General features: G+C 38.9%; 1 protein-coding gene across 1 annotated transcript in view; it reads left to right on the top strand.

Annotated features, from left to right (window-relative positions):
- DPF1 (double PHD fingers 1) overlaps positions 1-15,959 on the top strand; it is a 96,297-nt gene that overhangs the window by 46,611 nt on the left and 33,727 nt on the right. Inside the window, exons 2-3 of the mRNA XM_073549324.1 lie at positions 3,202-3,362; positions 5,654-5,746. Coding sequence (XP_073405425.1) covers positions 3,202-3,362; positions 5,654-5,746 — 254 coding nt within the window. The remainder of the gene's footprint in view (positions 1-3,201; positions 3,363-5,653; positions 5,747-15,959) is intronic.

Genomic DNA, 15,959 nt, shown 5'->3' with positions numbered 1-15,959 from the left:
GACTTCAGTATTTTTTCTATCAGACGTGTTGGGCATTTTTTGCAGGGTTTTTCGCGTGATTGCAGACAGAGTCTTTCCTTTCCTGTCCTGTCTAGTTAGTGTGGGCCCCATCGTTTGCTCAGTCTATTTTCCTGCCTGCGTTTGTGTTTTCATCTTGTCTCACCGACAATATATGTTTGGGGGCTATCTATTCCTTTGGGGTCTGCTCTGGGGCATTTTAGATTTCTCCTTTCTTGCTTTAGGCTTATTTAGGTCTCCGGCTGTGTCGAGGCGTCTAGAATCATCGTAGGTACGCTCCACGGCTACTGCTAGTTGTGTGGATAGGATCAGGGGTCTGCAATCTGCTTAGTTGCCAACCTCTCTGGTTTTCTGTGGCTTAGCTTGGTCTTGCTTTCCTCGTCGGTGACCCAATCATAACAGACCTCTTTAAGAGCCTGGATGCTGGATGGAGAGTGATGACAACTGGTCTCTTCAGAATTCCCCATAAGCATTCATTTGGGTTCAGATCAGGAGACACTTAGTCACTGAATCACTTTCAGCCTGTTCTTCAGAAAGGCAAAAGTGGCCTTGGATGTGTGTTTTTGATCATTGTTATGTTGGAAAAGTGCACGTCTGCCAAGGACATGGAGTGGTGGCAGCATCTTCTCTATCAACATAGGACGGTACATCTGTGAACTCATGAAACTATCAATGACATGTAGCTCCCCGACACTAGCAGTGCTCATGTGGCCTTACATAAGGACAATGCCACCACCATATTTCACTGTAGGCACCATGTATTTTCTTTGTACGCCTCACCATAATGTTTTGAAACCATCAGTTCCAAAAACATTTATTTGGTCTCATCACTCCAGACTATAGAGTCCCAGTAATCTTCATATTTTTCAGCATGGGCCCAGGCAAATTGTAGACAACTTTTTTGTGCATGGGCTTTAGGAGAGGCTTCCTTTGTGGATGACACCCATGCATGCCGTTCCTCTGCAGTGTACGTCATATTTTGTATCACGGGAAATTCTCATCCGGTTTGAATTTCCACTTCTTTAGCTCACTAAAGTGAACTTGTATGTCGATTTTCTTCAACCCTTCTCATCATTAGACGCTCCTGTTTAGGTGCTATCTTCTGTGGTCGACTTGGATGTCTCTATCTCTCGCTTTTACTACAATATTCTGACTGATAAGTAAAGCTTTGCTGATCTTCTTGTAGCCTTCATCTTTATTGTGTAAATAAATGATTCTTTTTCTTATAGAAACCAAGAAGGATTTGCGGACTTGTTCGTGCTGCTCATTATTGAAGACGCCAATTTCAGAAAATTAATTATTTTACGTGGTTTTAGTCAACGCGTTTCAAAGTATAATACATGTCTTCCTAAGGAAAAACTATTCAGGATCTGTATGTTTTTTTTCCTGAGAAAGAAGTGTGTTATACATTGAAATGTGTCAAATAAAACCGCATGTCTAATTAACTTTCTGAAATTGGCATCTTCAATAATGAGCAGATCGAACAAGTCCGCAAATCCTTCCTGGTTTCTATTGCTAGTGGTTTGACGACCCGTGAATCCAAAGCAGCTGAACAACATTCTAAAATGCACAAATCAGGTTAGAACAATCTGCTGTTCTTAATTCTGAATGATTATCGGATAAGACTCTATTGCGCTATTTTTTACTTATGTCATGTGACATTTCTTTTCCATGTGGTGCCATTACTTACAGCAGAAAATTGGAAGGGGTTTTGAATTATTCCTTTTTATAGTCAACTGTCTGGACACCTGTTTAATAAATAATTAGACTTGAATTCTTGTTAATTAGAATTTTGTAGTCTAAACTTTAGCTTTGCTATTAAGCCTTTCATTGAGGTGTACTCATATTCTCAACATAGAATGAATTTGTTAGAAAAATTACTTTTTTTTGGGTGTGCAAAATAGCAAATCTTATTTGCAATCAATGTCCCTCATTTGTGGGAGTATTTTGTAGTATGGTATCCCATGGAAAATGTTGATTGTGAAAGGAAGCTAAAGGTTTTCTGACAGATTTGTTGGCGTGTACTCATTTATGTTATAGTATATTGCCATATACTACAATTTAGAGCAATATATAAGGGTAAGGCCACATTTAGTATTTTATATCAGTATTTGTAAGCCATAACCAGGAGTGTGTAAAAAATATACAGTAGAAGTGGTGGCATGTTTCTATTTTACTTTCCTCTGATTGTTCTTTTCCTGGTTTTTGGCTTCCAAATACTGATATAAAATACTGACTGAATACTGAACGTGTGAACATGGCATTAGTGGTGTTATTTAGTCTGGAGGCAAATAGAGATGTTGAATTGACAGGTTTAGTTTCGGAGGAGCTTGCTGGGCGAAGCGGCTTACAATGGAAAATGGTATCTATTCTTTCACGACTGAGGCTTCTGAATGGTGGCTACATATTATAGCGGATCCCGCTGATATATAAATCAATAATATTAAGGCAGAGTCTATTTATGAGAAATGTTTTGATTCTGTATACATAGAGGGCCGATACATCAAATTATTTAGGTCAGTTTCTGACATAAAACACTGTGAATAGTTGCAAAATTTTTACACAATACTGAATGGTGCAAAAATTTGTTGACTTTTGGCGTTTAGTTTGAAACAGCTTCACCAAAATGCACAGAGCTGAAAAGACCGCCCACTGGACTGAAAATCCCAGAAACAGCAGAGCGTTAAATGACTAAAACGCTAATTACACTGAATCTTTACCCACTAAGCGATATATCAATCTACCCAGCTCCCCCTGCTCTATAACATGCCGCCTGCAGATTACACTGCATTTTCATGGGGAAAGGTTCCCTTTAAATGCATGAATTTGGGGCTAAAATAATTGTTGCAATTGAGTTTCATTATAAATTTTTGCATGCATGTCCTTTTTTTTTTTTTAAACGTCCTCTAAGAGATTTATGAACACAAGCCACATCACAGTGGAATGTGGAGGGAAATAAAGAGCCTGTAAAAGCCAATCTAAAAATTTTTAATGAAGCCCAATTGCAAAAATGATTTTTAGACCATTTAATAAAAAAAAAAATGTTCCCCAAGGACCCCTTTAATGACTGCTGAAATATAAGTTATTGGGAAATCAAGCATGAAAATGCCAAAGTGGAAACATTGGGGATTTACTGTAGCATAGTGAGCCCAAACTAACATGGAGGATCTTTTGTTCCTGCAGGCTGGGAGAGGACTTCTACCGGGAGGCCATAGAACATTGCCGCAGTTATAACGCACGTCTGTGCGCAGAGAGAAGTATGAGGCTGCCATTCCTGGACTCCCAGACCGGTGTGGCCCAGAACAACTGCTATATCTGGATGGAGAAAACACACAGAGGACCAGGTATGAAGGAACACAATGTAAGGCTGAGTGCAGACGTACTTTTTGGACCTGCGGATTTTTCCGCGCAGAATGGAAGAAATCCGCAGGTCAAATGACCTGCATTTTTCCTGCGGATTTCTTCCATTTTTCATGCGGTTTGCATGCGGTTTTTGTGCGGTTTTCCTTCGTGGTTTTCCCCCTGCGGATTTGGTGACAGGGGAGATGGAAAACCGCACAAAAGAAGTAACATGCTCCGGATTTTGTACCGCGGGAAAACCACGCGGAAAAATCCGCAGCGTCTGCACAGCGTTTTTTTTTTTAGATTGATTTTAAGGCTACTGTACATCACAATGCGGATATGCAACATTTCTGCGCGGTAAAATCCGCTGCGGAACCGCTGCAAATCTGCATCGTGTGCACACAGCCTAAGGGCATTCTCACAAGTCCAGATAATTCCGGTACCGGAAAAAACGGTACCGGAGCTATCAGTGTCCGTGTGGATACATGGTACCTCCGTGTGGCACACGTGTGGCAACGGTGTGCCGCATCAGGACCACATGGACAGCTGCCGGGGAAGAAGCGCTACAGTAAGCAGTGTTGCCCGGCGGCTGGTGCTGAACGCTGCTGTCATTCTTCTCTCCTGCTTTGCTGGCAACAGCGAGCAGGAGAGAAGAATGAATGAAAACCCGACGTGGGGTCCCCCCCAGTTTGTGAACCAACCCGGCAGAACTCACAGCTGGGGGCTGCTATTCTCAGGCTGGTAAGGGGCCATTGATCTTGCCCCCCCAGCCTAAAAACAGCAGCCCCAGCTGCCCAGAAAAGGCAGCTGGAGCTTTGTCGGGTTCTTCCCACTTGCCCTGTAGTGGTGGCAAGTGGGGTCATAAGGGGTTACTGCCACCTTTCTATTGTAAGGTGACATTAAGAGGTGTCAATAAAACACCTATCCATTAATAATCCCAGAGTCAGTCAAGGGTTAAATAAACACACACACAATAAGAACAAAGTCTTTTAATGAAAGAATACACTACACACAGTGTTTAAAGCTTTATTATACTCCTAACTCCATATCGACACCATCGGTCTCCTATAAAAAATAATAAAATAATAAACCAACAATATCCATACCTGTCCGGCGCTCAGTCACGTCTGACGGCGTAATCCATCTCAGAGGTTAGTCAGTTTACAGGCGGAGCGGTGCTAATGCGACCACTCCGACTGAACTACAAGTGGGAAGAACCCGACAAAGCTCCAGATTTGGCGCATCTAATAGATGCGCCTTTTTTGGGCATTTGGGGGCTGCTGTTTTTAGGCTGGGGGGGGCAAGATCAATGGCCCCTTACCAGCCTGAGAATAGCAGCCCCCAGCTGTGAGTTTTGCCAGATTGGTTCACAAACTGAGGGGGACCCCACGTCGGGTTTTCATTCATTCTTCTCTCCTGTTCACTGTTGCCGGCAGAGCAGGACAGAATGACAGCGGCGTTCAGCACCATCCGCTGGGGAACAGCGGCTTACAGTAGCTCTTCTTCCCCGGCGGCCGTCCGTGTACACGGAGGACAGTGTAAACTGTTCTCTGTGTGCCGTGTTCAGCACGTTTTGCGGACCGTGCGCTCCCAAAAACACTGACATGTCTCCGTGTTTTGCACACGGACCGTGTGTCCATGAAAACACGCTGACATGTGCAGAGACACATTCATTTTAATGTGTCTACGTATGTCAGTGTCTCCAGTACGTGAGGAAACTGTCACTACACGTATTGGAGCCACTAACGTGTGAAACCGGCCTAATGGCGTGTGGCCAGATAGGTGGAAAAGAGCCCAAGGACTAAGATTTTTCTTTTTTTTTACTTAAATGCATACATATTGAGCTAAAAATAATTTTTAATGCCTTTTTGTCTCCATGCACATTGCTGGCTACAGTTTGAATTAACTCTCTTAGTGAACTCGTTGTTGGGGTATTTTTATAACTATTTTGTGTGTCTTTTTCTGAACTGATTTCTCACCACATTCCACATGAAAGTTTAGCTGAACTTTGATGTGATCATAAATCAGCTGACAAGATCTTAGACAAAAGACAGATAAAAGAGTGAAAAACTCCTGTCAAAAGGGGTTCACTGACAGATTCTCAGTAATCTCACTCTGTAGCCAACAATGTGCAAGGAAACAAAAAGCCCATAAATGCCAACCACTGCAATAATTTTGATGGTCCGTGCCTTCTGCCAATGTCCAGTTTGGCTCATCAGATTTTCCAACTGTTCTTTTTTGGAGATAAAAAACTACTATTATATTAACACTCTGAATTTCTCCTGTCTCATAGGATTGTCCCCGGGACAGATCTATACGTATCCTGCTCGATGCTGGAGGAAGAAAAGGCGGCTGGATATATTAGAGGATCCTCGTCTGAGGCCCTGTGAGTTTAAGCTTGGTAAGAAGTTAGTTTGGGGGGGCCCAGGTGTTATCATGTTCTGCCATCGTGGGACCTGCAACACATTGGCCATCAGGTATGAAGAGAGTATGAACAGCGAATATGAAAGAGTAAAATATTACTTTGCATTGTAGAGTTTCCATATAGGAAACAAAAATGTCCATGTCATGGAACATTTGGTCAAGTTAGGATTAAATGTACGGTCTATGGTATGGTTAGGTGAACTGTGTCAGATATGGACCTTACTATTAGACCCTAGGTATAGAGAGGGATACATGAAGAGTACATTACATGGAATCCGTGAGGTTTTGATGGCCAAGAACTCAGAATGTAAGACAAAATAACAATGGACTGAAGTCACTAAGTTTTTTTGTTTCAAATTTGGATTTGAAAAATTCCAGATTGCTGACCACCGATCCCAAGAACCGGATGTGTTGTGAATGGAGCGATGGTCGATTGCGAACGCTTCCACTCCATTCATTCTCTATGAGTTCACTGGACATAGCTGAATGGAGCGTTTGGCTGGAGTTGGCACTCCAATAAAAACTAAATGGAGTTGAGGTGCCCTCTACATTCAGAGCCTCGGTTCTCTGGATTGGTCCAACGGTTGGAACCCAGCAATTGGAAAGTTACTTCCAAACTTGATACAAACCCTATAAGGATACTGTGTTTGCCCAAGACAATAAAAGATGAAGACCTGGCAGAAGATAAAGTAGGGTTAAGATTTTAGAAGGTTCTTGGGAGTCCAAATAGAGGCACATTGAAAGCCCGATAATGAGAGGCTACAGAGTCAGAAGGTACAGTTGGTGGTTAGATATGGAGGACGTTTGGTGGTGGCTCGTCAAAGAGAGTTTAAAGTGTAGGCTGCTATGGAAGCATGAAGATTGGCCAATGTGATTGTAAACTGGCATGGTTGTTTGGGACCAGTAACGTTGAGTTTATGCTCATAGTATGGTGTTCATCATTATGATCCTGGAGATAAAACAATGAAGTTGCGTGCTTGGAGGGTGGTCAGTGTAGATGGAAGCTGGCCAGATACAGTGCCAACTGGGAGGCAGCCAATTTTTGAGTCAATGAGAGGGCAGGCAATAAAGCCCAGGATGGTTTGTTAGCAACATGTAAGGTACAGCTGTTGTCTATAAGGAATCGTGAGCGCAGAAAAATGTACAGATTAAATTTCATTAAGTTTTAAGTCTCATGTTTCTTTGTCTTATTAATACATTACTGCACTTTTGACAGTATTGTCCGGTAGATTATATCCTCTTTATAATGCATTTTTATGTTTTGAGTTAATTGAGGAGCGTTCTCACATCAGGACCCTTATCCATTGGAGAATGGCATGTCTATGCATTATAAAAACTGTCCATTGATTCTAATGGTCAATTTGTAATGCGTCACATGCCCTGTGGGGGCACTGCAGAGAAAACAAACACTTGTTTTATATTATTTTTTTAATTACAGTTTTACTTATTGTAAAGTTTTCAATGAGATGACTGGTGCCTGGATATAAGCCTTAATTCTAGAGTTGCACAATGCCTTGCAGGTCTCTTTGAGCGCAAATCTTTTAACACCAAGGGCAGATATGAGGTGGATACTGGTAGGATGTGTTTTTTGGGAATAAGATATATTTTTTTGTAATTGAACCCTTTCTCAATTTAGGATTTATTTAAACCCTTTTATCCAAGTTCACAAACAGACGCAAGTTTTAATTCTTTTATATCAGTGGAAGATGGTTGGAGATATTACTTCATTATTATCTGGTATTTATATGGTGTCCTCGTGATCTGCAGCCCTGCACACAGCATTGATGCCCGTACATTAGTCCCAAGTTTAACTTAATTTTAATTCCCAATCTTCTACACTAAGCCGTACATTTTTGGCGTAAACTGTTCCGAATTATAGGATGACTTGTATGAAGAAGAAATCCGGAAACCGTTGCAAATATCTTCCTGCAAATGTGTCCAAATTATTTTCAGTCATGTGAGTTTTAAAATATTTGGGGTATGTTCACATATTGTACTTTTGCAGCATTTTTTTAGTGCATTTTTTTGGAGTAGAGGTTACATTTTTTTTCTACATGTTTAATAAAGTTATTTTTATTCACCAAAAACAAATCAAATCCTGTTTGCTGTGCTTTTTTGCATTTTTCTACTGATTTCTATGGGTAAAAAAATGCTGCAAAAGCACAGAAAAAATTGCCACGCTGCAGATTAAAAAAAAATGCTGCAGTTCTAAAATTCAGTCAAGACAAAAAAGAAACACAAGTGTGTGCATGAGATTTCTGAAATCTCTTAGTTTTCGCTGGCACTTAAAAACGCAGCTTCTTTTCTGCAGAAAACAACACATAAAGGTACACAACAAAAAAAGCTGCAAAAATGCTATGTATGAACATAGCCTCAGGGTAGCTTCACATCAGCGTCTTTTTGGTCCAAGTGCTGAATGGACAGAACACGGAGCGAACTGGGATTACTGTTATTCGCTTGGGCTCTTCAGATGACCATTTTTTTTTGGGGGGGGACTGAATTTGCGTGTGAAAAAAATCACAGCGTGCACTAGTTTCTTTCATGTCTAAAAAAATATAATGGATCCCATATGGAACACCGTACAGCATCCATTTTTTTACGGATACCTTGCAAACCTTGAAAGAGAAAATAGATACCATACGGATCTTCCATTTTTTTATCAATGAAAATCAAACTTTTTTCTAATGCAGTTAAGAAAGCCCAGCTTTTCTTACATTTTCATAAGAGACTCCATGAGTGTATTCCCCCGGAAGAATAAGGGTGCATATGGATTTATTTCCATACGGTTTCTGGTTCATTTTTTTTTAATTACTTTTTCTCATGTGCAATTTGGAATATTGTAAGAACTAATTACAACCATTGCTGGAGACCTGTATGTATGTGCAAAGTATTTTTTGCCGTACCCTTTACTATTGTATGAAAATGTACCCTAATAGCCCTGGTCCAAATACATTGAAAGTCTGGTCGTGGGGATGCAGAAAACAACACGTGGCTCTGGTCAAGCATGAAAGATATGATCACTGATCCACCTTGCAACTAACTACTTTTAGTATTATTTTTGTTATTTATTTGCTTAGGTACCGTATATATAATTTTGTTTCTCCTTACTTAAAAGTTCCAGTAATCTCCTGTAGAAGTTGCATCATTTTTAGCTTTAGATGGAGCAAAGGTACCGGTCACCTACCCAGACCCTAGTATTTGTTGGGGTCCAAAGGCCACTTTAGAAAACCCCTAATACAGTGGGATAAATAAGGCTCCAAATTGAAAGGAAAAATATAACAAACTGCAATATCAAAGCACTTGGTGGTGTTCATCTCACAGTAGATCTTTTCCATTTGGCAAATGTGAACAGTGCCTTAGAATTTCTACCCTAGCCATGAAACTTGGTGAAAATACCCCAGTAACACAACATTTAATAAAGCATGATATAATTTTCTTATAGCAAAGGTTTATATATGAAATCGACAGGATAAAAAGGTATTTCAGGACCCTGTAGAAATCTTTACACTCGGTAATATGGCCGACTCGTAATACGGTGGTGTGCACAGGTGACAATACTAGAAATTGTATGCAGAATACTACTAGTGACTCTGAAAACGTTTGCTAGAATTCACAGTAATGGATTAGTAGTAGGGATGAGTGGACCTGAGCTTCAGTTTGGCGTTCGTACCACACAGTTACTGTCCGGTGGTAAACGCCAAACATGGACGTTTCCCGGAAGTCCGTTGCAATGTGTTCTGGTTCAAGTACAATTCTGATACCCAAACCAAATTTTGGAATAAAGTTCAGGTCAGGTACCAGAACCTGAACTTCCATGGGTCTGCTCATCCCTAATTACTAGATATTCTTTTAAGGGGTTATTCCCAATATTTCAAGCTGTTGCCTATCCATCCAACCAAGGGCCTCCTCCACCGTTCCCATGAACGAGGCTTAGAAATGGAGAAGTGGCCGATCACACTCACCTCATCTCTATTCATTGGACAGTGCTCATCTACATTTAGCCATCACATAGACTATGAATGGAGTGGTGGCGAGCATATTGGGCCACCTCTCCATTGTGTTGCACCATTTCAGAGTCTCATCCCCAGGATCAGTGGAGATTCTATCAATGGACAGGTGATATCTTGCAATGTTGAGAACAAGAAAACAGAGAAGGATAATGACAGCTCACCATTGTAGTTTGTAGGAGTCCAGCGTGAACAGAACCATGAGCCGACCACTTATGTTTAGCAATTTCAGGAAAAGGAAGAAATGTTTCAGGTTGTGGTAACATTTTCAGAGTAATCTTTATTCCATCAAAAAACAATTAAATAATAGTGGACAGGAACAGGAGCAAGCGATGCGTTTCGAACACAGTTGTTCTTTAAATTGGTGCCATACATTTATGGCAGATGTGCGCACTAATTTTGCTCAAGGGTTCAGGAGTTGAGCCCGCTCCATACAGTGCTGGTGCCAGTGGTGTTACACAGCCGGCAGTCATAGTAAATGCTGTGATTGGAGCTAGTTGAAATGTAAATTGTGGTAGCAGGCGGCTGGGGTGGGTTTATGGTGGCGGTGTAAGTGTGAAGTGCTGATGGATTGTCATAGTGGCTAGTGGCCAAAGTACTGCTCTGTGCAGCCCAACTACAACAAATATGAAAGATTAAATTACCCCATTTTTTGCACAGTGCATATAGCCACAAAAAAAAGACATTTCCTATTGCTACTTACGGAATTGTCTTAACAAAATAAATATAATTTTTCCAATACGGTTAATGATGAAACGTAGAAAAAAATTGTAAATGGTCAGAATCTCTATTGTCTAAACATATCCCCTCTCAAAAAATGGGAAGCAAAGATCAAAAAGACATATAGACCTCAAAAGCTACAGCTCAACTTACAAAGAACGGATACAACTCTGTTGCTTGAAAAAATAAAAAAGTTATGGTGACTGAAGACAATGTTTTTTTTCCCAACTTTCTTTTAAACTAGTAAGAGAACAAAAATAGATTACTTTGGTATCACCATAACTGTACTGAAAAATATAGTTACCGAGTCATTTTTGCTGCCAAGCAAATGTTGCAAAAGCAAAAGTAAAAAACAACAACATTAGAAATGCTTTTTTTATTATTTTTTTTTTCAATTGTACCCATTCGGAAATATTTTAACTTATTTTTTAGTACAATATATGGTAAAATGGGGGGGGGGAGTGAAACAAACTGGTAGGGCTTAAATGGAGTAGTTTTTTCTCCATCAAATACACGGTTTTTAAGATCTTTGCTTGTTGTCATTTCATAGGAATCTAATTTATCGGATAAAAATCACAACTCATCAGAGGAATGGGAATATTTATAAAAAAAAAGTCTGAAAAGAAAACCCTTGTCATTGTCGCTCATAGCGACCAATCATAGTGCAGCTTTCATATTTTCAGAACACAATTCAGAATGGAAGCTTCCCTGTGATTGGTTGCTATGGGTAACAGGCAGGTTTCATAGTTCTCTCTTCATAACTATCACTTTAGTACATTTGTCATCGACCAGAGCAAGCTGTCAATCACTGCCTTTTAACCATTTAGATGCCTCTGTCAATCACAAAATTGTGATGGTGCCAATGGGTTGCCATGGCAGCTGGGGACCTACTGGAGGCCACCGTCACCAACAAATTTGTAGTCCTATGAAGCCCAGACTGTTTTTATGCTCGATAGGAAAATGTCAAGTTCATTATTCATCTCAGTGTTGCAGTATATAGGACAAGCGATGAAACAATCGGAGTGGTATTAAAGAAAAAAGTTAAAGGAATATTCCCACCTCCAAGATCCTATCCCAATATTTAGTAGGTGTAATAATATTAGCAATTACCTCCAGATAGAAATGTAGTAGAGTTCTCCTGATTCGCTTGGTTACTCCATATGCAGGGCATTGCAGTATCTTAGGTATCCATGGTTACGACCACTCATATAGTGACAGTTAGTTGTTAGTGGTCGTAACCATGGATATCTAAGCTACTGCAATGCCCTGCATATGGAGTAAGCAACAAAGCGAATCAGGAGAACTATACTACATTTCTAATTGGAGATAATGAGATAGGATCTTGGAGATGGGAATACCCCTTTAAAGAAAAATACATTAAAAATATAAAAAAATTAATCATACACATTTTTAAAAGTAAGAAAATAATTAAAAGAAAAAATAAAGATATATTGTCGTATCTGTAAAAATATGATCTATCAAAATCTAAAATTATTGAAAAGGTAAAAAGGAGTTGAAACACCCGATTTGTAGTTTGTTAGGCGCTGCTGCAGCTGATCACTGTCCGCAGCATTTATTTATTTATTTTTTTAAATTGTTTTACTGCATTCTGGATTTTTTTGGGTATTTCAGAGCTGGTCATTCCCGTTAAATTCTCCCTAGAGCATATGCATACATTAAGACTATGTATAGTTTATGGATTTTTGGGGTTTGTATTATCAGAGTTGATTGCCTAGGGTACAAGAGGTTCTCACCGCAGTCTTAATAGCAGCGATATTAGAGTGTTAGGGTTGTCACAAGGGCAGAGATTCTCCGCTAGAATATAACTAGAAATCACCTGCAGGGTATTACTCGAGCGGCTGCTAGACATCACATCCACAGGCTGCCTTTGGAGGATTTCCTTTGTGCACTACTGGGAATACTATGTGATTATTTTTGTCGTTTTGTTAGGTCATTACTATTATTATAGACTTATTGGTATTTACTATTATTTGCCATTACTATTATTAAATTAGGGTGTTAATTGCACCATAACTAATTCAGATATTACTAGCACCGTTCCTAGTGATGAGCGCAGTCTGACAATTTAATCAGGTGAGAGCATAAGGTGTAATCGAGCAGCCGTAGGAAATTAGACCCCATATACTTGGTAATGAACCCACCATGCGGTCCTCTCAGCAGTATGATCTCTGCTCTCGCCTTAGAATATTCTCAGACATTGCTTTGCCTAATATATTTCCCCGCCACCCTTACTCCTCATTATCCATTTCTTCCCTTATATTCCTCCTTTTTATTTTTGCTTTCCTGTTTTCTTTATATCCCATCTCCCCTTTTCTAATTCTTCCCTTCCTCACTCTTCCTCTTCCCTCCTCCCTTTCTCCTCTTCCCTTCCCCCGTTTTTTTTTTTTTCCTCTCACATTTTTCTTCAGTTTTTTTTTTAATTCAGCTATTCGGTAAATGAAAAAAGCAGTTGCCATGGAAACTATCAAACCACATGACCAGACGTATTAATGCTCTTTTTTTTTGTATACTTGTCTGGAAAGAAAATGCAATTTCACTTCTCATAAAAAATGCAGTCCTCCTGATCAGAATAAAAAAATTTGTAGAACTATAGAAAATGAAAAAGAAACCCGTAGATGTGTATATAAATACACGTATATAGAAATACATTAAACACACTGATATATAAACACATTAAATACGCACATATATAAATACATTAAATATTTGTATATATAAATACTTTAAATGCACCTATATACGGTAAATACATTGTATATTTAAATACATTATATACACGTATATATAAATACATTAAATACATGTATATAAAATTATCATATACCTTAGTGCAATATTCCCGGCATATTTTTGGATCTATAGACTACAGTATTAGAACCAGAAAAAAATTATTTTATTTGGAAATATCACAAATTATAATCTAAGCCAGACTGTGGTCCCTGAGCCATCTGATTAGGGCTATGCCAACACTAAAATTTCATTTTTGGCCAAGGAAGGTTTCAAGATCCTACATTAATTCACAAGATCTGATACTTGGTCCAAACTTGTGTTACTAGTTCATAAGGATTCATTTCCAGGTAATTCATAGTATTAGGGTACTTGACAAATTATGAACCACGAAAACTACCATCTCACAACATTGAAGTTCCCATTTACAGGACTATTTAAGCTCCACTGCTTTCCTATAGGGATTACCAAATATCCACACAAAAACACCCATTTTGGACACTTTTGCATCAGCCCTGCGTCATTATAATCTTTTAAAATAGGACAGTCCCATGAAAAACTCTAAAACTGGGAAGTAATATAGGTGAGACATCAATAAATGGGAAATTGGCTATAGGTATGGTCATGGATAAAGTGCTTAAAGAGGACCTGTTACTAGGTTAAAAGTGTCCAGTTTGAGCTGTTCCCCTGAGTACTCTGGTGGGTTTTTTTGTAGTTTTTTTTTTCCAAATCTGTTATACAGTTCCAGAGATTTTTTATTTAGTGCTAATTTTATGGTCTTCGCCAAAGGGGTGTGGCTCACAGAGTAATAATACAGAGCAGCTTAAAGACACACCCCCGAGGATCCTGTGAGCCACTTGTAAAGAGCATTAAATACAGGTCCATATCTCTGAGACTATATGGCAGAATTTAAAACAAAAAAAACCGCACGCAATACTCAAGGGAAGAGAGAGAATAAAATAAAAACAAAAACTGCAAAAACTATTGCCCTGGCTACACCTCCTCTTTATCTAAGCTATGACTAGTTGTAGGGATCCAACTATGAAGGAGATATGCTCTTGCCGAGCACCAATTGAGATGGAATGAATTTCCGAATAGAAATATGAGCCAGGAGAACAGACGCACAAATTTCTCCTCCTAATTTAAAATTTCATTGATCCACATATCGCTTTTTAATTCGCCAACCATTAAAATAAATGATGAAATCCAGATTTGCATTTGTCGAATGGGAAGATGAATCCGACAACAAATAATATCTCTCTGTACTCCATGTTCTGGAACCTACTGATGTGTATTATTAAGAAGTAGGTGGCGGATGAAAGAGTATGACTGTAAAATCAGACCACGCAAGGTTTGTTTGTGGTCTGTTACCCTGGAAACATATAGGCTAATATAGGAGCTGTGCATACAATACAATATATTTAATAATATTTTTAATTAAGATTGTGCTGTGTTGCCTATTCATTTTTTTTTTCATTTTGATTTTGATGCATTGGAATAATAAAAATCAAAGGATTTTCACCATGTCGAGCCTTCAAGGTCGCGTTTAAGAATTCTGAAACTCTCATAGAGTAGAAAAATCATCCCAAGGTCAAACCAAGAACCCAAATAACACGAAAGAGAAGCTAAATTCCTTCTGCTGTGTCTTGGGTCAGCTGCTGTTGCTAAAAACTGCAGATCCCATGCCAGCCTCAGAAAGAGCCCCGCACTCCCTCCTCCTCCTTTGATTATTTGCCGCCTACACCAGGATTGGCTTTTTATGGCTAATTGCAGTACAGAAGTGTCTTTTTATGGCTTTAACTGTGCTAATGATAGTTAATGGATCTCCAAGCTTACTGTGTATAATACGGAAGGAGGGAGACCTTCCTGTATTGCACCAAGACACACATAAGACGTATACATGTACATTCCGTTTTTCACCCTTCTCCTTTCCCAGTTGATGAACATCTCATTTTTGGTTGTAGGAATTTTTTTTTTTTATATGAATTTATTGCAAATAAAAACAGAGAATAAACATTTCTTACAATCATAATGGAAGATGAATTTTGGAATATAATTAAAAAAAAAAAGTTAAAATAGTTTTATATATTTTTATTACCATATATTCCAAGGCAGCCCAATATAATAGCTTCAACGTAACCTGATAATTAGATTTGAAGAACTTGCAATATTACGTACTTGTATTGAAGAAACATTTTTTTTCTTTTTTTTTTATAATTAACTTGTCATTCCCTAAGGAAAAAATCTGACATTTTATGGGGACAATGTATGTAATCCAGAGAGCAGAAATACTACTCAATGACAATATTGATTCTTCTTATTATTATTAATAATAGTAATAATAATTCTTAATATACACTTATAATAGTTGGATCTTAAAGGGATTGTCCAGTAAAAACAAGTTATCACCTATCCCTAAGATAAGTGATAACATGCTGATCAGTGAGGGTTTGGCCGCTGGGACCTGATCAGGTAACTTTTATAACTGAATCTAGTATAGACTGTAGGTGGCGCTAGTAACTGTAAAAAAGAGAGAGGAACACTTGCTGCAAATTAGGAACACATACCACCAATGTGATCAATAAAATATGAATAAATAATTAAAATTTGCGCTTAATAATGAACCCCTTTAGCTTGTAGTGACCTAAAAAATGCACACAAATGAATTGGATTGCTCCAAGTTAGGTAGTTATTACCTTA

The sequence above is a fragment of the Dendrobates tinctorius genome, unplaced genomic scaffold, assembly GCF_039654945.1.
Source record: "Dendrobates tinctorius isolate UK_male_01 unplaced genomic scaffold, ASM3965494v1 ptg000158l, whole genome shotgun sequence".
Classification (NCBI taxonomy): domain Eukaryota; kingdom Metazoa; phylum Chordata; class Amphibia; order Anura; family Dendrobatidae; genus Dendrobates; species Dendrobates tinctorius.
The sequence above is the reverse complement of the archived record's forward strand: the minus strand, read 5'-3'. Positions and strand labels throughout refer to the sequence as shown.